The sequence below is a fragment of the Tursiops truncatus genome, chromosome 15 (genome assembly GCF_011762595.2).
Source record: "Tursiops truncatus isolate mTurTru1 chromosome 15, mTurTru1.mat.Y, whole genome shotgun sequence".
NCBI lineage: Eukaryota > Metazoa > Chordata > Mammalia > Artiodactyla > Delphinidae > Tursiops > Tursiops truncatus.
The window spans coordinates 34,817,796-34,838,483 of NC_047048.1; the positions used below are offsets into that span (position 1 = coordinate 34,817,796).

Consider the following 20,688-nt stretch of genomic DNA (forward strand, 5'->3'; position numbering starts at 1 on the left):
GCAGCTCTGCGGGACATGCATTAGAATGGGGTACAGGCCCTGCAGCCTCTGTTTGCCAACGGTGTGGCCTTGAGCTGCCCATCTGTAAAGAGCCCTGCCCCCGGCCCCCTGAGACAGCCCGGTCCCCACGGGCAATCCCGGTCCCCACTGGCCCTCCCACCCTTCCTTCACAGCCAAGACCTTTCAGAGAGGGGATGCAGTGGCTGACTGGGGTGGCCTTGACTCCTGTCCAGGGACTCCTTTGCAGCGGGTGTATGCTCTCTGGTGTCCGATAGGTTTGAGAGTCACTTTTGCATATTTGTGGCTCTAGAAGCTTGAAACATCATCCAGATGCAAAGCCAGCACACTGTGAGGAATTCCTAAGAAGCAGATGGCCTGTTCTTCAAGTGCATCAGGTGTACTTGAGGAGAGGAAGATACTTAGGAGCAAGCTGATGCCAAGAGATGCCTGAAAACACAGGGCTGGGCAAGAGCAGACGCCCGGTGGCTGTCTAGTCTGTGATCAAGGACTTTAAATGATCGTATGCACTGGCTTCAGAACCCGAGAGAATAGGGACCAGATGTTTCAGTGTTAAGGACCAGTGTTTACTGAGCACTCCCCAACACTGCAGGCGTGTGTGGAGCCAAGTGTGGTCAACGCACGCACTCTCACACACGCAAGCCCTCACCCACGGCAGACATCGCCAGCCCCCATGGGTCCCCTCCCTCGGGGCTAGGACGTGGCCTCGTCATCCTTCTCAGTTCAGCATTCTAGGAGGTCAGTGCCTTGGGATTAGAGCTGATCTAAAATACCTCTGACTGGCCTTACATGTGTCTCCTCGTTCTGCCCTTATGATTCAATCCCATTTAACAAAGGAGGAAATTGAGGCTCAGAGAGATTCCCATACTATTATGTGGTAGAACCAGGATTCAGTCCGTGACAGTCTGATTTCAAAGCCAGTGCCTTTAATCACTGTGTTACACTTGTTCTCTAGACTTAACGTTTGAAAAGTGCTCAGAGAGGGCTTCCTTGGTGGTGCAGTGGTTAAGAATCCACCTGCCAATGCAGGGGTCACCGGTTCGAGCCCTGGTTCGGGAAGATCTCACACGCTGCGCAGCAACTAAGGCCGTGCACTTCAACTACTGAGCCTGCGCTCTAGGGCCCGTGAACCACAACTACTGAGCCCACGTGCCACAACTACTGAAGCTCATGCGCCTAGAGCCTGTGCTCCGCAACAAGAGAAGCCACCTCAATGAGAAGCCCGCACACCGCAACGAAGAGTAAGCTCCTGTTCACCGCAACTAGAGAAAGCTTGTGTGCAGCAATGAAGATCCAACACAGCCAAAAATAAAATTAAATAAATAAATAAAGACTAAAAAAAAGAAAAGAAAAGTGGTCAGAGAATCTGTTCACTATTCCATCGTGTCTTTACAAGATTGGTGACAGACAGTCCCTGGAGCCTAAGGGTTTGGCTTAGAGGGTCTCAACCCTCCACACCCCCCTGCCGCTCCAGGCTGTATCCATCCTACCCTTGGGCCATCAGTTGGCCCCTGAAAAGGCTGTGTTCCCCTAGAGAAGCAAGCCTGCCACCACTACCACCACCAAAGCCATTTACACACACACACACACACACACACACACACACACACACCTGCTAGGGAAGACCTTGGGAATCTTGCTGGCCTGTCACGTGGACGCACACACTTTTTTCTGGGGCTGTGGGGGTCACTTCATGTGTGTGGTAGTGGATTTTTTTTTTCCATTTGAGATCATTGGCCCCATTGGCAACACGTTCTGAAGCTTAACTCAGTCAATACCAAGAGGTGCTTTAAAATAATTTTACTGTATGCCATTGACAATTAGAGCATCTTGCCCCTGTTAATAATGCCAGTTTTTTCTGAGCTACAAGCAGATTTTACCTAGGTACTGCTGTTTGCTCGGACATGATACTCCCTGATTTGGCCAGCTCTTTTGGCATGTATATTTTCACTTCTTGAATGAATACGAGCATTCGAATTTAATGGGTGCATTGCATCAGATTCCCAAATTACACAACTCTTTAGAATCTTTATTTCTTTTATTGAATACAGTACAGGCCTGAAATCTAACTTAGGATGTGATCTGGGTTATATCCTTGCCCTAAGGCACTAAGTGACATTTATTTTATTTAAATTTTATTATTTAAAATTTCTGAAATAATATCTAGCCTCCTACAGTGTATTCCAGTGCTTAACGATTCTTACGCTAGGAAATTGCTTTTGAAGCCTAATAAGTCTGTCTTTTCCCCTGGATGCTGTCAGTTGCTATCTCAGTGGTGGTTGGTTCCTAGATTACCAGACCATATTAAGAATAAGAGTACATTTATTAAGGATACACTGAGCGCCAGGAGCAATGCTAGGCTTTCTACTTGCGTATTCATAAATCCTTACAATATGTCTTCAAGAAAAGTGTTTTCACTCTCATTTCACACAGGAGAGAACCGAGGTGAGGGATTTGAACAGGGGTCTCCAAACCAGTAAGTAGTCGAGGATTTGAACCCTGGTTTGTGAGAAATGAAAGCCTTGCCCTTTCTACTATCCCTGGGGGTACTTTTTTTTTTTAATTGAAGTATAGTTGCTGTACAATATTATATAAGTTACAGAAGTACAATATAGTGATGGTATATTTTTAAAGGTTATGCTCCATTTGTAGTTATTGTAAACGACTGTCTGTATTCCCTGTGTTGTGCTATATGTGACAGTGTTGAGTCTTGCCTTGTCTCTTCTAGGTCAGCTAATTCCCGCAAATGAATAAGAAGGGCTAGGTCTGTAAGCTCGTCCCTCCGATTGTCCTGCTGTATGAGAACAGCTCACCTTCACAGAGAGCTTGAGAACCTTCGCTTAGTGTTTGAGTGTGGGTTGGCAGCTAGTTTGTGTAACAACAGCTTTATTGAGATATAATCCACCCTTTTAGAGTGTATAATTTGGTGGTTTTTAGTATGTTTGAAAGGTTGTACAACCATCACCACGGTCAGAACGTTTTCATCACCCCAAAAAGAAACCCCACACCGGTTAGAGTCACTCCCCATTCCCTTGTGTCCCTCGCCACTGGCAACCACTAATCTCCTTTCTGTCGCTGTGGATTCGCCTTTTGTGGATATTTTATACAGATGGAATCCCACCATATGTGACCTTTTGTGTCTGGCTTCTTTCACTGAATGAGTTTTCAAGGTTCATCCACGTTGTCGTGTTTGTCAGTGCTTCATCCCTTTGGATAGCTGAGTAATATTTCGTTCTGTAGATATACCCCATTTTGTTGATCCATTCATCAGCTGATGGACATCTGAGTTGTTTGTACTAAAAAGTAGAAGCTGTTAGGGCACATTCACATACAGGTCTTTGTGTGGTTTATTTTCCATTATCATGCTGCCGGTTTTTTTTTTTTTTGGCTACATCGGGTCTTTGTTGCTGTGCGCGGGCTTTCTCTAAGTGTGGCAAGTGGGTGCTACTCTTCATTGCAGTGCGCGGGCTTCTCATTGCCGTGGCTTCTCTTTGTGGCAGAGCATGGGCTCTAGGCACGCGGGCTTCAGTAGTTGTGGCACGTGGGCTCAGTAGTTGTGGCTCGCAGGCTCAGTAGCTGTGGTGCACAGGCTTAGTTGCTCCATGGCATGTGCAATCTTCATGGACCAGGGCTCGAACCTGTGTCCCCGGCGTCGGCAGGCGGATTCTTAATCACTGCACCACCAGGGAAGCCCCAGCGAGTTCATTTTTAACTCATCCTGAGTGGTTCAGTAAGCCTTCCATTTGGTTGCGCCATTTGTTGTGTGACAGCAAATTGCAACAGCAGCTGACTTGTTTGAATCACGTAGTGAGGTCATGTTGCCTGAGTGAGCTCCTACGGTCTGTGTTTTTCTCGTAGACCTGCCCGTCGTGCAGAATCATGTTTGCTCCCAAATTGGAAGCTGGCGCTGAAGGCGGAGCAGTCCAGAATGGCTGTCAGGAGGAGCCCAAGAAAAGCACCAAGGTAACCTGCTCTGGGCTGTAGTCCCTGTCAGTGCCTCTCCTGGTGCACCCACCTGAGGGGACATCCTGTCTGGTCAGCTTCTCAGTTCCAAGGGCAACTCCTCTTGGGTGACACCATTGCATACCTTCGAGTCCTCTGGGTTTTGAACAGACCGATAAATAGCAGGATGGATGCTGACCTGCATGGGATACCCTGACGGGCAGTGAGACCTGTGGAGCTGGAAGCTGGACTCAGTGGCTGGTGGGATGTGGATGTGGAAGGAGAAGAGGGGAACCCTTAGGGTGAAAGGTGGGGCATGAGGAGGGCTTGGGTTAGGCCAGCAGCAAGGGCAGTGCAAAGAAGTCTCGCCTGGAGACCAGACCCAGGAGCCTCCAAGCAAGCTTCTGAATCAGGCAACTCTCCAGGGAGGCGCAGATCTGTCATCCTCATCCTCGGGTCGTTGGCCCATGGACCTGCACGATGCTGGGTCATTCCACGTCGTTTGTGTCCAGTCACCCCTTCTTTTTTTTTAATTGGAGTACAGTTGTTTTACAATGTTGTGTTAGTTTCTCCTGGAGAATGAAGTGAATCAACTGTATGTATACATATATCCCCTCCCTCTTGAGCCCGCCTCCCATCGCCCCATCCCACCCATCTAGGTCATCACAGAGAACCAAGCTGAGCTCCCTGTGCTATACAGGAGGTTCCCACTAGCTATCTGTTTTACACATGGTAGTGTGTATATGTCAATCCTAAAAACCCAAAGCATCCCACCCTCCCCTTCCCCCACTGTGTCCACATGTCTGTTCTCTATGTCTGTGTCTCTATTTTTGTCCTGGAACTAGGTTCATCTGTACCATTTTTCTAGATTCCCCATATGTGTATTAATATACGATATTTGTTTTTCTCTTTCTGACTTACTTCACTCTGTATGACAGACTCTAGGTCCATCTACATCTCTACAAATGACCCAATTTCATTCCTTTTTATGGCTGAGTAATATTCCATTGTATATATGTACCACACCTTTTTTATCCATTCATCTGTCAATGGACATTTAGGTTGCTTGGGGTGACTGATTATTAGAGAAATGCAAATCAGTCACCCCCCTTTCTTAAGCCGCAGCCCTTACAGCTCTGGCTTTCCTTTCCCTGGATCCGCCCCTGCACTTCCTTCGAGTCCTCCTGGCTCCTGGAATGCTGGTTCTGTGGTCAGGAAACTCTGCGAGCCTCCCCAACTCCTGCCTCAGCCTTCCCCCTGACCTCCTTACCGGCTCTTCCCATGTCACCACTGTCCTGGGCGCCTGGAGGTGTGTTTGGAGGAGCCAGGGGGAATGGGGAAAAGCAGACCGGCAGAGAGGCAGAGGGCTCAGGTTAGAGGAGAGATCCAAAGGTGCAGGTTGTGGTGTGCAGGGCGCAGTCCAGGGTGCTCCGGTATGGCCGCGTTGTGGGGGATAGTGCTGCTGCATCCCACGCTTCAGCCTCTGTGTCTGCCCCCACTCCCTATCCTGACACAGGCTTCTGGAGGACCCAGTTCCAAAACGCAAAACGGACTGCTAAGCCCTCCCCCGGAGGAGAAGCTCACCAACAGTCAGACCTCCCTGTGCGAGATCTTACAAGAGAAGGGAAGGTGGGCAGGTGTGAGCTTGGACCAGTCAGCCCTCCTTCCGCTGAGGTTCAAGAACATCCGGGAGAAAACGGATGCCCATTTTGTTGACGTTATCAAGGAAGACAGGTAAGATGCAGCCACCTGCCTTAAAGCGAAGATTTGCAGGTAGAAGCTCCCCGTTTTCTGAGTCACCTCACCCCCCACGCATTTGCCTTCTATTGTCAGTGTATTTTGAAATAATTTGAAACTTACAGAAAAGTGGCATGAATAATACAAAAGATTCCCTTTACACCCTTTGCCCGATTTACCAACTTTTTGTGTGTGTGTGTGTGGTACGCGGGCCTCTCACTGTTGTGGCCTCTCCCGTTGCGGAGCACAGGCTCCGGATGCGCAGGCTCAGCGGCCATGGCTCATGGGCCCAGCCGCTCCGCGGCATGTGGGATCTTCCCAGACCGGGGCATGAACCTGTGTCCCCTGCATTGGCAGGTGGACTCTCAACCACTGTGCCACCAGGGAAGCCCCAATTTACCAACTTTTAACATTTTACTCTGCTTGTTTTATTCTCGCTCTCCCTGTGAAATTTATTTATTTATTTTTCTTAACCATTTGACAGTAAGTTAGATACATTGTGCTTTCTACCCCTTAAAACTGTATTTCCTGAAAACAGGGGTGTTCTTGCACGTGATCATAGCTACCTAATTCAGGAAATTTAACACTGATGAGGTGTTTTACCCAGTCTGCGGTTCCTATTCTGGTTTTGTTGTGTGGTCCCACGTGTCCCTCATAGCATGGTAGAGAATCACATGCTGCACCATGCGGTTGTCAGGCCTCTTCATTCTTTAAATCTGAGGCAGTTCCTCAGCCATTCTTGATCTTCCATGACATTGACATTTTTGAAACATGCAGGCCTGGCTCTTTTATAAAATATTCCTGAAGTTGGATTTGTGTGACATCTCCTCATGATTCTGTCCAGGCTGCTTGTGTGTCCAGATCCCATGGAGGTGACGTGTCTTCTCAGGCACCAGATCCAGAGGCCCGTGGTGCCCCCTTTGACCTCATCAGGGGTAGTGATGTTGATCAGCTGGGCGAGTGTTGCCAACTTCTCCAGTCTGTACTTATTTTCTCCCTGTGACTAGTCGGCCATCCGTGGGAAGATGCTTTCAGATCATGTAAAGATCCCATTCCTCACCACGCTTCCCTAGACTTAATCTCCATTGATGGTTCTTGTTTGAAACAGTCTTTACTATGTTGGTCAAAATGGCAGTTTTCCTGCTTCAGCGCTGACTCTGCATTTATCATTCGGGGCTTGGCATTCTGCAGTAAAGAAGAGCTCCTCCCCACTTATTACTTAATCTATCCATCTATAGATTTATAAATCCATATAAATCCTCATGGAGTCCTGTTTTACTTAACATGACATCATTTATCACTGTCCTAATTAGAGTTTGATGCTCTAGTTGTCCCGAATCTGGCCTTTGGGAGCCCGCCTTCAGGCTGGCTCCTGTGTCCTTTCGACACGGCTCCTTCATTTGTTTTGAGTGATTTCTTACTTTCCAGTACAACAGGCTCATTTTATATCTTCCCTGCCCCAGCTCAGGAATCAGCCGTTTCTCCAAAAGCCCTGGCTCCTTTTAGTGAAAAACGGTATTTACATATGTTAGTTATTAATGTTTGATTTAATGTCATTGTAGTCAAAGGCATACACTATGTGACTTCATTCCTTTTACATTTATTGAAACTTGTTCTGTGGTCTCACATGTGGTCTGTTTTGGTAAACATACCATGTGCGTTTGAAAAGAATGCATATTCTGCATTCTCAGGATGTTGTGATCCATAAACCTCAATTAGGCCCACGCGGTTGGCAGTAATGTTCAGATCATCTGTCTCTTTACTGACTTCTTTGTCTCTTGTTCTATCACTTATTGAGATAGGGATGTTAAAATCTCCAGCTGTGGTTGTGGAATTGTCTGTGTCTCTCTGTAGTCCTGACAATTTTTGTTTCAGGTATTTTGAAGCTCTTTTTTAGGTACATACACATTTATGAGTGTTATATATTCCTGGTAAATAATCCTTTTATCATTTTGAAGTGTCCCTCTTCGTGCCCAGTAATACTCTGTCTTGAAGACTGCTTTATCGGATATTAACATAGTCACTCTAGCCTTCTTATTCTTACTGTTTGCATGCTACATCATTTTCCATTTTAAAAAATTATAACCTGGGTCTTTATATTTGAAATACATCTCTTTTGGGTCTTGCTCCTTAAATCATTCTGACAATATCTGCCTTTTTTATTATATTTTAATATATTTATTTGCTTTTTAGCCATACCTCTTTGCATTATTTTTCTTCTAATGGTTGCTCTAGGCAGTCTTATATTTTTATAGTCTTCTTATAGTTAATATTGCATCATTTCACTTTTTTTCTTTTTATAAATTTATGTATTTGTTTATTTTTGGCTGCATTGGGTCTTCGTTGCTGTATGCAGGCTTTCTCTAGTTGTGGTAAGCAGGGGCTACTCTTCATTGTGGTGTGCAGGCTTCTCATTGAGGTGGCTTCTCTTGTTGCGGAGCATGGGTTCTAGGCATGTGGGCTTCAGTAGTTGTGGTGCAAGGGCTCAGTAGTTGTGGCTCGTGGGCTCTAGAGTGCAGGCTCAGTAGTTGTGGTGCAGGGGCTTAGTTGCTATGTGGCATGTGGGATCTTCCCAGACCAGGCTCAAGCCCGTGTCCCTGAATTGGCAAGCAGTATCTTAACCACTGTGCCACCAGGGAAGTCCCTGTATCATTTCACTTTAAATGTAGAAATCTTACAATTGTTTAGGTACATTACTCTCTTCTCATTCCTTATGTTACAGTTTTCACATGTATTACATCCATATACATTATAAACCCCAACCTCCAATTCCAACCTCTTGGTAATCTCAGGTTGGTCTCTACTGATTGCTTTTTCGTTGAGGATGGATCATGGTTTCCTGTTTCCTTGTTTGTCTGTCTAGTAATTTTGGATTGCATTGTGCACATTATGTACAATGGTTAGAAAACCTGGATTCTGTTACATTCCTTTGAAGAATATCAACTTTTTGTTTGTTTTAGTAGACAGTTAACTCATCTGAACTCAGACACCAAACTCTGTCTCCCCTGAGGTGGGCAGCCACTATTCCTTCAGCCTTAATTAGGCTTGTAGTCTACCATGCACATGTGTATTTCAGGGGTCAGCCAGAGATTCGAGCAGAGCCTGTATGCAGAATTTGGGGCTCCCCCTTCTCTGGTCCTCTCTCTCTGGAATGTCCAACCTCGTTTTCCATTGGTGGGCATGCTAAACTCTATTTTCTGGTTTTCCAGGTCAGTAAAACTGTAGTTTTTCTGAGTTTTAGCCATCTTACACGTGGTGCTGACTAATGACTCTCTTTAGGCAAAAAAAGAAAAAAAAAAAAAAACCACAAGAAATTCAGCCTGTTCCAAGTGTGGCTCTTCTCCATTTTCTTACTGCTTTGGTCAATTGCCAGTGCCTTCCAGGAGTTGTTTTTATATTTTGTTTAGGGTTTATAGTTGTTATCTGAGAGACGATTGATCTAACAGGAGCTAATTTCCATTCCCAGAAGTGGGACCTCCCAATATTAATCTCAAATGGGCAGTGTATTTTATAGTGTGGATCCTGCCACTTGACTGCAAAAATGAAGCCATTACATTTCCTTCTTATAGCTGCTTTGTTGTTTTTCCCTCTGTCCATACTTGCCAAGTGGAGGGGAGGATAGGGGGTCAACATTAGGGGATAGAATTTTCTCTTTTCTAAGTCTGAGAGCCCAGTAAGGTATTGCACACTTAGCACAAGAAGAGAGCCCACTCTGCTTCAGGGAAAGGAGGAACTACAGTGAACCCTACTGTGTGTCAGGCACATGATAGGCTCTTTACAAATTTCATCAGATTTAATTCTAGTAGTTATTATGTGAGGGAGAGAGACATCCCACAGCTGCATTTGCCTTCTGAAATTATGCTAACATTCCCTTAAATTTATAGTAATTTTCTGCAGGATAAAAAGGATATGACTGTTTGCTAGCAGTCCGTAAAAGAATGAAAGAGTCACGTAAAGCAGGCTTGATTTCTCTGCTATTAAAATCATTGAGCATTATCATTTCACATGCAATCTGCATATGTGACAGTAGCACCAAAATTACACTAACTATAAACACAATTTTGTGATAACAACCTGTTAGCAGTGACAGTGGTAATTACTGTCAGTACTCTGAGTGACAGGACAGCCGGTTCTGAATTATGTTTGCAAGGAAGCCTCCAAATCAACATAAGTATGCTCAGTACAGGGATCTGCTGGTCCTTTGGAAGGGAGCATTTTATAGAACAAAAAAGCTGCTGCCTCCTTCTATTCTAATTCTGGACGTTAGGAAGATGTTTTCAAAAGCACGGTTCTGATGATGTGTGTTATGTTAATGGTGAATGGGCATTCTTTTGTGGAGGGGAAACCTAAAATGGGATTATGTCTAGAAGCATGAAGGAGTTTCCAGAGACATGTTCTAAAAGGGGCAGTTGAGCAATGTCTATTGTATGGTGACTTTTAGTACAGCTTTTGTGACATGCTTCACAAATGGCGTTTCAGTAGGTAACTGTGATCTTCTGATAAAATAAATGTAACGATTGTGCTGCACGTTGATTGATTGCATTTATTGTCTCTTCTAGCCTGATGAAAGATTATTTTTTTAAGCCACCCATTAATCAGTTCAGCTTGAACTTCCTGGATCAGGAGCTAGAACAAGCCTACAGGACCAGCTATCAAGAAGAGGTGCGTGGCTCCTTATAATTTTACCAAAGACATGCGTCGTTTTCACTGCAGTTCACGATTAGTCTTGTGCTTTGGAGGCCATTTTTGTTTTCCTGAGTGACAGGAAATTGACAGCTCATATTGATTTCCCACAGTCTGTAAGCCCTAAATTTCACCTGTATGTGAATTTATCTTCACAAGGGAGAAAATCCCAAATATCTCTACAGCAACCCAGGCTTGTCGTCTCCCAGTCCCTCTGCTCTGCAGCTGGTGCATCCCCAGGCGCCCTTGGCCGTGCTCCAGCCCCTGGAGGCCTCGTAGGGGGTGAGAGGGGTGAGGGGGGAAACTCCAGCCCCACCTATTCTCTGTTCTCAAGGAGGATTTCTCCCCCTGTTCCCTGTCGGCTTTCTTCCTACTGAAATGGGACAAGAGCTGAGAGGGCTTTCACCTTGCTTGGCTCTCCCGCCTGCTTTGGTGCTGAGCCCTCCTCTACCGCCCCTCCCCTGCCTTAACTCCTGTTGTCCTGTAACTCTCAGCCCAAACATCACTTCCTCTAAGAAACTTTCCCTTACCCCAGACTGGATTTTTTCCTCTGTAATACTGTTTCTCCGTAGCTGCATCCCAGTTTGTAATCTCTTCTTGTGGGACTGTTGAATCATATGCCTCCTCCTGGACTCTCCACTCTGGGAGGCAGGACCCTGTCTCTCATCTCCACTCTACGTGGCATCCAGTCCCCACACCCACAAGTGCTCAGTAGGGCTTGGTGGAAACGATGAATAAATACGAGAACCTAGAGCCTGGTTTGAGTTCCAAGAAGCCAGCTCCCTGCATTTTTCCCAAATCTAACCCAGCTTAGTGTTCCAAGGTCAAAAATGCATACCCTCCCAACCCCAGAGCCAGAAGGATTTCTCATTCGACTCCATTTGTTCATCCAGCAGATCATCCCTCAGTGTCTGTTACATCCAGGCCCTGACCAACCCCGAGAGTCCTAGTGAACCAGACAGGGCAGTTCATGCCTGTGGGGTTGAGTTTCGTCAGCCTCCTGGGTGGTGAATACCGTTAATACCCCAGGCGAGGCTCACTCTTGTGGACTTGGGAGTTGGTTGGTTGGTGCCTTTAAGGCAAAACAGCAACCTTAATCCTCACAGCAACCCTTCAAGGAAGCTTATGATTATCCCCATTTTACCAAAAGAAAGCCGAGGCCAGGAAAGGCCGAGCGGCCGAGATCCCATCGCTAGGATTGGGCACCTGCCTGATTCAGGGCCAGGAGCTCCCACCCACTCCCGGTGCTGAGTACAGAGCCTCCCCAGCAGAGGGCACAGGTCACCAAATGCTCACTGAGCGTCTGCACCGCCGGGTCCTGCTCCTGGGGCTGGGGTGTAGCGTCGACAGACACTCACAGGGAAGCAGTAACCCGGCAGAAATGAGAATCCAGACACAGGGGCCCCATAATGGCCGCAGAGCACACCGACCCCAGGTCGAGGGCCCAGAAGGAGCCCGTGTTAGTGGGAGGACTAGCAATTAACTGAATTAAGGAACGTTCCAGAGAGGGGCCAGCACCTGCAAACCTAACCTTGGAGATAAGACAGAGCCTGGGTGCATCCAGGGAGCTGTGGGCGCTTCTGTCTGGCAGACAGGGTGGAAGGGGCAGGTGGGCAGGGGCCCGATGACAGCTTCCCACACTGTGGACGTTATGCTAAAGGCCAGGGGAGCCATTGAAGGATCCGGAACAGGAGTTGGCACTATCAGACTGTGTTGTATAAAGGTCACGTGGCTGAGTTGTAGGTAATGGGAGTAAATGAGCCCGGAGGCCTGGGGTGCAGGTGGGACGCTATCCCTGAACCACAGGGCCAGCTGGCGAGGATGGGAGCGATGCAGGAACGGTGGGAGGCTCCAAGCCGCCCCCACATTAGGCCCCCGCTGCACTTTGTGATTTCCCATCTAAGCATCCCCAGCACCCATAAGGTGCAGGGTCCCATTTTATCCCTCTTTCCAGTTAAGGAAATGGAGGCACAGGGACAGTAGGTGACATGATCAAGATGCCACAGCCCCTGGCCGGGCTCCTCCTTGGCTGTGTGACCTCTAGTGGCCACCTCACCTCAGCCTCCCAGCCTGTGCCCTGAGATTGGGAGCATTTCCTCCTTGAGGGCTGTGTGAGCATCGATTGAGGTCGTGCCCCCAAAGGGTCCACATGGTGCCTGGAACAAGTCTCTCTCAGACTCTTTGGCGTTGTCGTCATTTTTTCCCTCCTTCCCATGATTTCCTGACATGATGTGCATGTTGCTTTGATACACGGATGACACCACCCATCTCAGACTCCTGTCTGTCCCACCATTAGGCCATGAGCCCCCAAGGGGGTTGTTTCATGCCTGCCCTCGAGCCCTGCACAGCGTCCAGGCCCAGAGCAGGCTCTTGCTGTCACTGTTGCTATTGACCTCCTACTTCTGTATGAAGCCAGCTTTCACACACCCTGAGCCTGGGACCCAGCGTTCAGTGGAAGCTTCTAGCATGTGGCTTTCCTGTTACTGTCTCTACAGATGCAGAGTCACTGACTTTGCCTGTCGATAGCTCGCCTTTCAGGCTCAGGGCGTCACATGCCTGTGAGAACTTAATTGGTTTGTAATCAGTTGCTGTGTGACCTTGGACAAGTTTCTTCACTTCTCTGTGCCTCAGTTTCTTCACTGTTAGGTGGGGTAGGAGACGGCCTGCCTGAAGCACTACTCACCCTGTACCTGGTCCGCAGGAGGCAAGTGCTCAGCAAGCATCTGCTGTTTTTTCCGCCTGGATTATACTTCTCCAGGAGGATACATCCAGCAGCATCTGTTCACACTCCCCCCCAAACAGGTTATAAAGAATTCTCCCGTGAAGACTTTTGCCAGTGCCACCTTCAGCTCCCTCCTGGATGTGTTTCTGTCGACAACAGTGTTTCTGATTCTCTCCATTACCTGCTTCCTGAAGTATGGGGCCGCCTCCATGCCACCCCCGCCGGCCGCCCTGGTGGTCTTCGGAGCAGCCCTGCTTCTGGAGATCCTGTCCCTCGTGGTCTCTGTCAGGTAAAGGCCCACCTGCAGCACTGCCCAGCTGTTAGCCTTTAGCTCCCTCTGCTGGTGGAACAGCCAGCTGTCTCCATAACCCATTTCGGGGATGGTCCTCTTTTCTTCCCTCCCCCAGCCTGCTTCACTGGCTCCTCCCTCACCAACACGGGCCCTCAGCACAGGTGGGCACTCACCTTACCAGTGGGTCACTGTCCTCTGCAGCCCTAATGCCACCAACTAGTCTGCTGATCTCCCAAATCAGATACTTAAAGAGAGAAAGTGGGAAGATAGGGAATAAAAGAAAGCAAGGCAGAGAAAGAAGAGGTAGGTGTACAGGGTACAGCTGGTAAGGGGCTGCCAGCACATCAGCAGGTGCCTCTCCTGAATGTAAGGGTGAAACCATAAACCTCTAGAGGAAAGCACAGGCCCAAGTCTTCATGAGCTCGGATCAGGCAACGCTTTCTTAGATACGACATGGAAAGCACAAGCAACCAAAGAAAAAATAGTTAAGATGGACTTCATCAAAATTTTAAACTTTCATGTTTCAAAGAACACCATCATCACTTTTCACCCCAAAGTGAAAGAGAACCTACAGGATGGAAGAGAGTATTTGCAAATCATATCTGTGACAGGGGTCTAATATCTAGAATGTTAGCTCAATAATAAAAAGACAGTCAACCCATTTAAAAATGGACAGAGTGTCCGAAGAGACAGCAGAGTCCCTCTGGGAGGCTGGGCCCTCAGGGCTAGCCCAGTTTCAGGCCCCACCCCACTCAGGAAGCTCACAATGTTTCTACTGATACAAACAGGGCCTCCACTCACGCTGGGTCCTTGCACCAGGCCCACCCCCTTCCTCCAGCCCTGTCCTCTCAGCAGGACAGCCCCACACTGGGGATCGGAGAGAAATGCGGTAAAGGGCCCTGACCTTGAGTTTCTACTCCTCCCCAACATCCCAGGACAGGAAACCACAGCTTTGGGTCTGGCCCTGAGACTCCCAAACTCAAGATCCCTCCCTTCGAAATGGATGAGCTGGACACCTGCCCCCTCCCTTCCACACTCCCCCCTTCCCCCCCAACTCCCCACTGAGGCCTGTTCAGCCCTTTGCCAAGGGCTTTCTCTGGCTGCCAGGGGCTCTTCCCTTCCCTCCTCCTCCTCCCAGTGGAGGGAACTCTAAGGCACATCCTCACCATCTCCCCAGATTCGCCACCAGCGTGGAGCTGCATTGCCCACAGCAGGTGACTCCTCCCCAGCACAGCCCTCCCCTGGGCCTGCCTCCCTCCATGTCTCCACAAGCTGCCTGGGACCCACTTCCAAATGAACTGCGCCCTCTGTGGGCCTGCCCTGGGCCTGGGGACACCCGAAGGGACCAAAACAAGGCATCCTCTGGCCCCTAGTCTTTTTTCTTCTTAAAACAAGCTTTATTGTGATATAACTCACAAACAATAAGTTCACTCATAAGTGTACAATTCACAGATTTTTAATAAACTTACAGAATTGTGCAAACATCACCACCATATGATTTTAGAACATTTCTGTCACCCCAAAGAAAAGCCAGTACCTACTTCCAATCACTCCCCTCCCTGCCCCGAGTTTCTGTCCGATGCGGGGCTCACAACTGGTTAAGGCTCTTGATCCCTCTGAGGCAAGCGTTTTCTCCATACCTTTTCTAAAGAACCCTTTACATGATTGTTCCCTGTTCTTCGGACCCAATTTGAAAAAATCTGGGCTAAGCCAGGTTAAGGACTGCAGAGGACTGTGGGCCATGAGGATGCCAGGCCTGGTTGTGCCCGGCGCACCCACATCTCCGCGGGACCACTTTGCTCCTGCCTGAGCCTCTGGTGTGATGTTGGTGCCCAGGAGAGGGCGGGGCCTGGGGGATTTCCTCTGGCCCCACTGAGGGTGGATATGGGACCCTAGGTCAATAAGGACCTACACTGGTAACTGAAGGTGTGGACGCCTGGGTGGATGCGAGAGGCCCTTGACAGGCTTTTTACCTTTGAAGGCAAGGGAAGTGGGCCTGCCCCACCTGCACCCTCACCGAGGTGTCTTTAGAGGGGACTGTGTGCGTGGTTCTCCCTCCCGAGGCGGACCCCCAGTGTCCTCTCCTCCACCTCCCGCTGCTGTTGACCCAGGGATTCTTCCTGCAGAGAAGCAGTTCTCGGCCCCACACACTCAGCTCCCCATTCTCCATGAAAAACGTTTTATGATGCCACATCCCTACCCTGAAGTATAGCCCACGTATACACACAATTTCAGAAGCAATCAATGAAATGCCATCACTCCAATGTGAAAGAGAAATGGCAAGAAAGCCATTTAAAATAATATACGTGTAGCGCTTCACCTCGAATATGCCAGGGCATCACCACCTGGGCAGCCACGCCAAAGTCGTCAGCTGTTTGCCCTTGTGCACTGATAATATGACAGCTCCCAGTGCGGACTGTTATGAGTGTGCGGGTTTGGTGGTATGAGCCCCAGGAGCCTGTGATGTGGTTTCTGAGATGCTGACGACTCTTGGTGGTGTCCCAAATAAAACTACGGGTAATGTTGTTTGGTTTACCCAGTAGCTGCACTCCTGGAAAATTCAGTGTATGTTACTGCCATACAGAAACCACTTTCTGTTTGTAAACAAAACGCAGTTAGGCTGTAGGCTGAAGTCATCGTCAGCAGGGGGTGTGTAGCAGTCATGTGGGGCTTAGGGCAGAGCCTCGCTGTACATCACAGGACATCACCCATCCCCCGCTCCTGCCTGTTGGTGCCAGTAGCACCTGCAACCATTGAGGCACCAAAAAAGCCCACAAAATTCCGAACACCACTGATTCACTTTGTTATAAAGCAGAAACTAACACACCATTGTAAAGCAATTATACCCCAATAAAGATGTTAAAAAAAAAGAAAAAAAAAAATTCCGAACACCTCCTGAACCACCCACTTGAGACCTCCCTAGAAGCAGGCAGTAACAGGTGACAGGTGACCTTTTTCAGGACCTGTTAGTATTTGCCTGCCTGGTTCTTACATGCTCCATTTAGACTCACAGAGGCCTATGCTTGTCTTTTACAAGCACGTCTTATCCGAATGCAGCAAGTAACCTTAAAATACGGTATGGTGAGCTGAGTGAGTCCAGTTTACTTGCCATTGATCAAAAATAAAGGAGGCGGGGGTTCTGCCCGCCGCCCACACCAGCGGCCACAGCATAGGCCAGGGTTGGGAGTGGCCCTGGCTTTGGGTCCCCCACCCACAGATACCCCGTTTCTCCTTTCTCCCCCCCGCTCCCAGGATGGTGTTCTTCCTGGAGGATGTGATGGCTTGTACCAAGCGCCTGCTGGAGTGGATAGCCGGCTGGCTCCCGCGCCATTTCATCGGGGCCATCCTGGTGTCCCTCCCCGCCCTCGCAGTCTATTCACATGTCACCTCCGAATTTGAGACAAACATACACGTAAGTAAAGTCTTGGTGATTTTGTGTCGGTGCTCTTATGGACTCCCTGATCACTTTTTAAAAATATAAGCCTGATGGCTTGGGACAGCAATTTAAATATAGGCCCTTAAAGAGGCGCAAACTCTTTGTCAGTCCTTTGAACTTGTCTTTTTAAAAGACTTGCCTGGGACAGAGGAGCGGGCAGGGAGGTCAGCCCAGGGGCTGCTCTGGGGTGATTCCCTGGTGGACCTGTGTCCTCTCCAACCCCTCTTGGTGTCCTCAAGTCCCAAATCGTTTTTTTTTTAATTTTTAAAATTAATTTTATTTATTTAATTTTGGCTGTGTTGGTTCTTTGTTGCTGCACGTGGGCTTTCTGTAGTTGTGGCGAGCGGGGGCTACTCTTCGTTGCACTGCACGGGCTTCTCAATGTGGTGGCTTCTCTTTTTTTTTTCGAATTTCATTTTTTTATACAGCAGGTTCTTATTAGTTATCTATTTTATACATATTAGTGTATACATGTCAATCCCAATCTCCCAGTTCATCCCACCACCACCCCCACCACTGCTTTCCCCACTTGGTGTCCATACATTTGTTCTCTACATCTCTGCCTCTATTTATGCTGTGCAAACTGGTTCATCTGTACCATTTTTCTAGATTCCACATATATGCGTTGATATACGATATTTGTTTTTCTCTTTCTGACTTACTTCACTCTGTATGACAGTCTCTAGGTCCATCCACATCTCTGCGAATGACCCAGTTTCGTTCCTTTTTATGGCTAATATTCCATTGTATATAAGTACCACATCTTCTTTATCCATTCATCTGTCAATGGGCATTTAGGTTGCTTCCATGACCTGGCTATTGTAAATAGTGCTGCAATGAATATTGGGGTGCATGTGTCTTTTTGAATTATGGTTTTCTCTAGGTGTATGGCCAGTAGTGGGATTGCTGGGTCATATGGTAATTCTATTTTTAGTTTTTTAAGGAACCTCCGTACTGTTTTCCATAGTAGCTGTATCAGTTTGCATTCCCACCAACAGTGCAAGAGAGTTCCCTTTACTCCACACCCTCTCCAGCATTTGTTGTTTGTAGATTTTTTGATGATGCCCATTCTAACTGGTGTGAGGTGATACCTCATTGTAGTTTTGATTTGCATTTCTCTAATAATTAGTGATGTTGAGCAGCTTTTCATGTGCCTCTTGGCCATCTGTATGTCTCATTTGGAGAAATGTCTATTTAGGTCTTCTATTAGGTCTTCATTTTTTGATTGGGTTGTTTGTTTTTTTAATATTGAGCTGCATGAGCTGTTTATGTATTTTGGAGATTAATCCTTTCTCCATTGATTGTTTGCAAATATTTTCTCTCATTCTGAGGGTTGTCTTTTTGTCTTGTTTATAGTTTCCTTTGCTATGCAAAAGCTTTTAAGTTTCATTGGGTCCCATTTGTTTATTTTTATTTCCATTACTCTAGGAGATGGGTCAGAAAAAATCTTGCTGTGATTTATGTCAAAGAGTGTACTTCCTATGTTCTCCTCTACGAGTTTTATAGTGTCTGGCCTTATATTTAGGTCTTTAATCCATTTTGAGTTTATTTTTGTTTATGGTGTTAGGGAGTGTTCTAGTTTCATTCTTTTACAAGTAGCTGTCCAGTTTTCCCAGCACCACTTATTGAAGAGACTGTGTTTTCTCTATTGTATATCCTTGCCTCCTTTGTCATGGATTAGTTGATCATAGGTATGTGGGTTTATCTCTGGGCTTTCTATCCTGTTTCACTGATCTATATATTTCTGTTTTTGTGCCAGTACCATATTGTCTTGATTACCATAGCTTTGTAGTATAGTCTGAAGTCAGGAAGCCTGATTCCTCCAGCTCCGTTTTTTCCCTCAAGATTGCTTTGGCTATTTGGGGTCTTTTGTGTCTCCATACAAACTTTAAGATTTTCTTTGTTCTAGTTCTGTAAAAAATGCCATTGGTAATTTTATAGGGATTGTGCTGAATCTGTAGATTGCCTTGGGTAGTATAGTCATTTTCACAATATTGATTCTTCCAATCCAAGAACATGGTATATCTCTTCATTTGTATCATCTTTGACTTCTTTCATCAGTGTCTTATAGTTTTCTGACTACAGGTCTTTTACCTCCTTAGGTAGGTTTATTCCTAGGTATTTTATTCTTTTTGTTTCAATGGTGAATGGGATTGTTTCCTTAATTTCTTTTTCTGATCTTTCGTTGTTAGTGTATAGGAATGCAAGAGATTTATGTGCATTAATTTTGTATCCTACAACTTTACCAAATTCATTGATTAGCTCTAGTAGTTTTCTGGTGGCATCTTTAGGATTCTCTATGTATAGTATGTCATCTGCAAACAGTGACAGTTTTACTTCTTCTTTTCCAATTTGTATTCCTTTTATTTCTTTTTCTTCTCTGATTGCCGAGGCTAGGATTTCCAAAACTATGTTGAATAATGGTGGCGAGAGTGGACCCTCTTGCCTTGTTCCTGATCTTAGAGGAAATGCTTTCAGTTTTGCACCATTGAGAATGATGTTTGTTGTGGGTTTGTCGTATATGGCCTTTATTATGTTGAGGTAGGTTCCCTCTGTGCCCACCTTCTGGAGAGTTTTTATCATGAATCGGTGTTGAATTTTGTCAAAAGCTTTTTCTGCATCTGTTGAGGTGACCACATAGTTTTCCTTCTTCAGTTTGTTAATATGGTGTATCACGTTGATTGATATGCGTATATTGAAGAATCCTTATATTCCTGGGGTAAATCCCACTTGATCATGGTGTATGATCCTTTTAATATATTGTTGGATTCTGTTTGCTAGTATTTTGTTGAGGATTTTTGAATCTATATTCATCAGTGATAATGGTCTATGATTTTCTTTTATTATAGTATCTTTGTCTGGTTTTGGTATCTGGGTGCTGGTGGTCTCATAGAATGAGTTTGGGAGTGTTCCTTCCTCTGCAATTTTTTGGAAGAGTTTGAGAAGGATGGGTGTTAGCTCTTCTCTAAATGTTTGATAGAATTCACCTGTGAAGGCATCTGGTCCTGGACTTTTGTTTGTTGGAAGATTTTTAATTGCAGTTTCAATTTCATTACTTGTGATTGGTCTGTTCCTATTTTCTGTTTCTTCCTGGTTCAGGCTTGGAAGGTTATACCTTTCTAAGAATTTGTCCATTTCTTCCAGGTTGTCCATTTTATTGGCGTAGAGTTACTTGTAGTAGTCTCTTATGATGCTTTGTATTTCTGCAGTGTCTGTTGTAACTTCTCCTTCATTTCTAATTTTATTGATTTGAGTCCTCTCCCTCTTTTTCCTGATGAGTCTGGCTAAAGGTTTATCAATTTTGTTTATCTTCTCAAAGAATCAGCTTTTAGTTTTATTGATCTTTGCTACTGTTTTCTTTGTTTCTGTTTCATTTATTTCTGCTCTGATCTTTATGATTTCTTTCCTTCTACTAACTTTGGGTTTTGTTTGTTCTTCTTTCTGTAGTTCCTTTAGGTGTAAGGTTAGATTGTTTATTTGAGGTTTTTCTTCTTTCTTGAGGTAGGACTGTATTGCTATAAACTTCCCTCTTAGAACTGCTTTTGCTGCATTCCGTAGGTTTTGGGTCATCGTGTTTTCGTTGTTATTTGTCTCTAGGTATTTTTTGATTTCCTCTTTGATTTCTTCAGAAATCTCTTGGTTATTTAGTAACGTATTGTTTAGTCTCCATGTGTTTGTATTTTTTTACATTTTTTTCCCTGTAATTTATTTCTAATCTCATAGTGTTGTAGTTGGAAAAGATGCTTGATATGATTTCAATTTTCTTAAATTTACTGAGGCTTGATTTGTGACCCAAGATGTGATCTATCCTGGAGAATGTTCCGTGTGCACTTGAGAAGAAAGTGTAATCTGCTGTTT

General features: G+C 46.2%; 1 protein-coding gene across 2 annotated transcripts in view; it reads left to right on the forward strand.

The window, feature by feature from the left end:
- ADCY9 (adenylate cyclase 9) overlaps positions 1 to 20,688 on the forward strand; it is a 188,863-nt gene that overhangs the window by 139,566 nt on the left and 28,609 nt on the right. For both annotated transcript variants that reach the window (XR_012326136.1, XM_033839103.2), the window contains 5 exons: positions 3,877 to 3,981; positions 5,477 to 5,694; positions 10,257 to 10,359; positions 13,183 to 13,391; positions 16,647 to 16,806. Coding sequence is in view for 1 of the 2 variants with exons in the window: in XM_033839103.2 (XP_033694994.1) it covers positions 3,877 to 3,981; positions 5,477 to 5,694; positions 10,257 to 10,359; positions 13,183 to 13,391; positions 16,647 to 16,806 (795 nt within the window). In the remaining variant the exon portion in view is untranslated. The remainder of the gene's footprint in view (positions 1 to 3,876; positions 3,982 to 5,476; positions 5,695 to 10,256; positions 10,360 to 13,182; positions 13,392 to 16,646; positions 16,807 to 20,688) is intronic.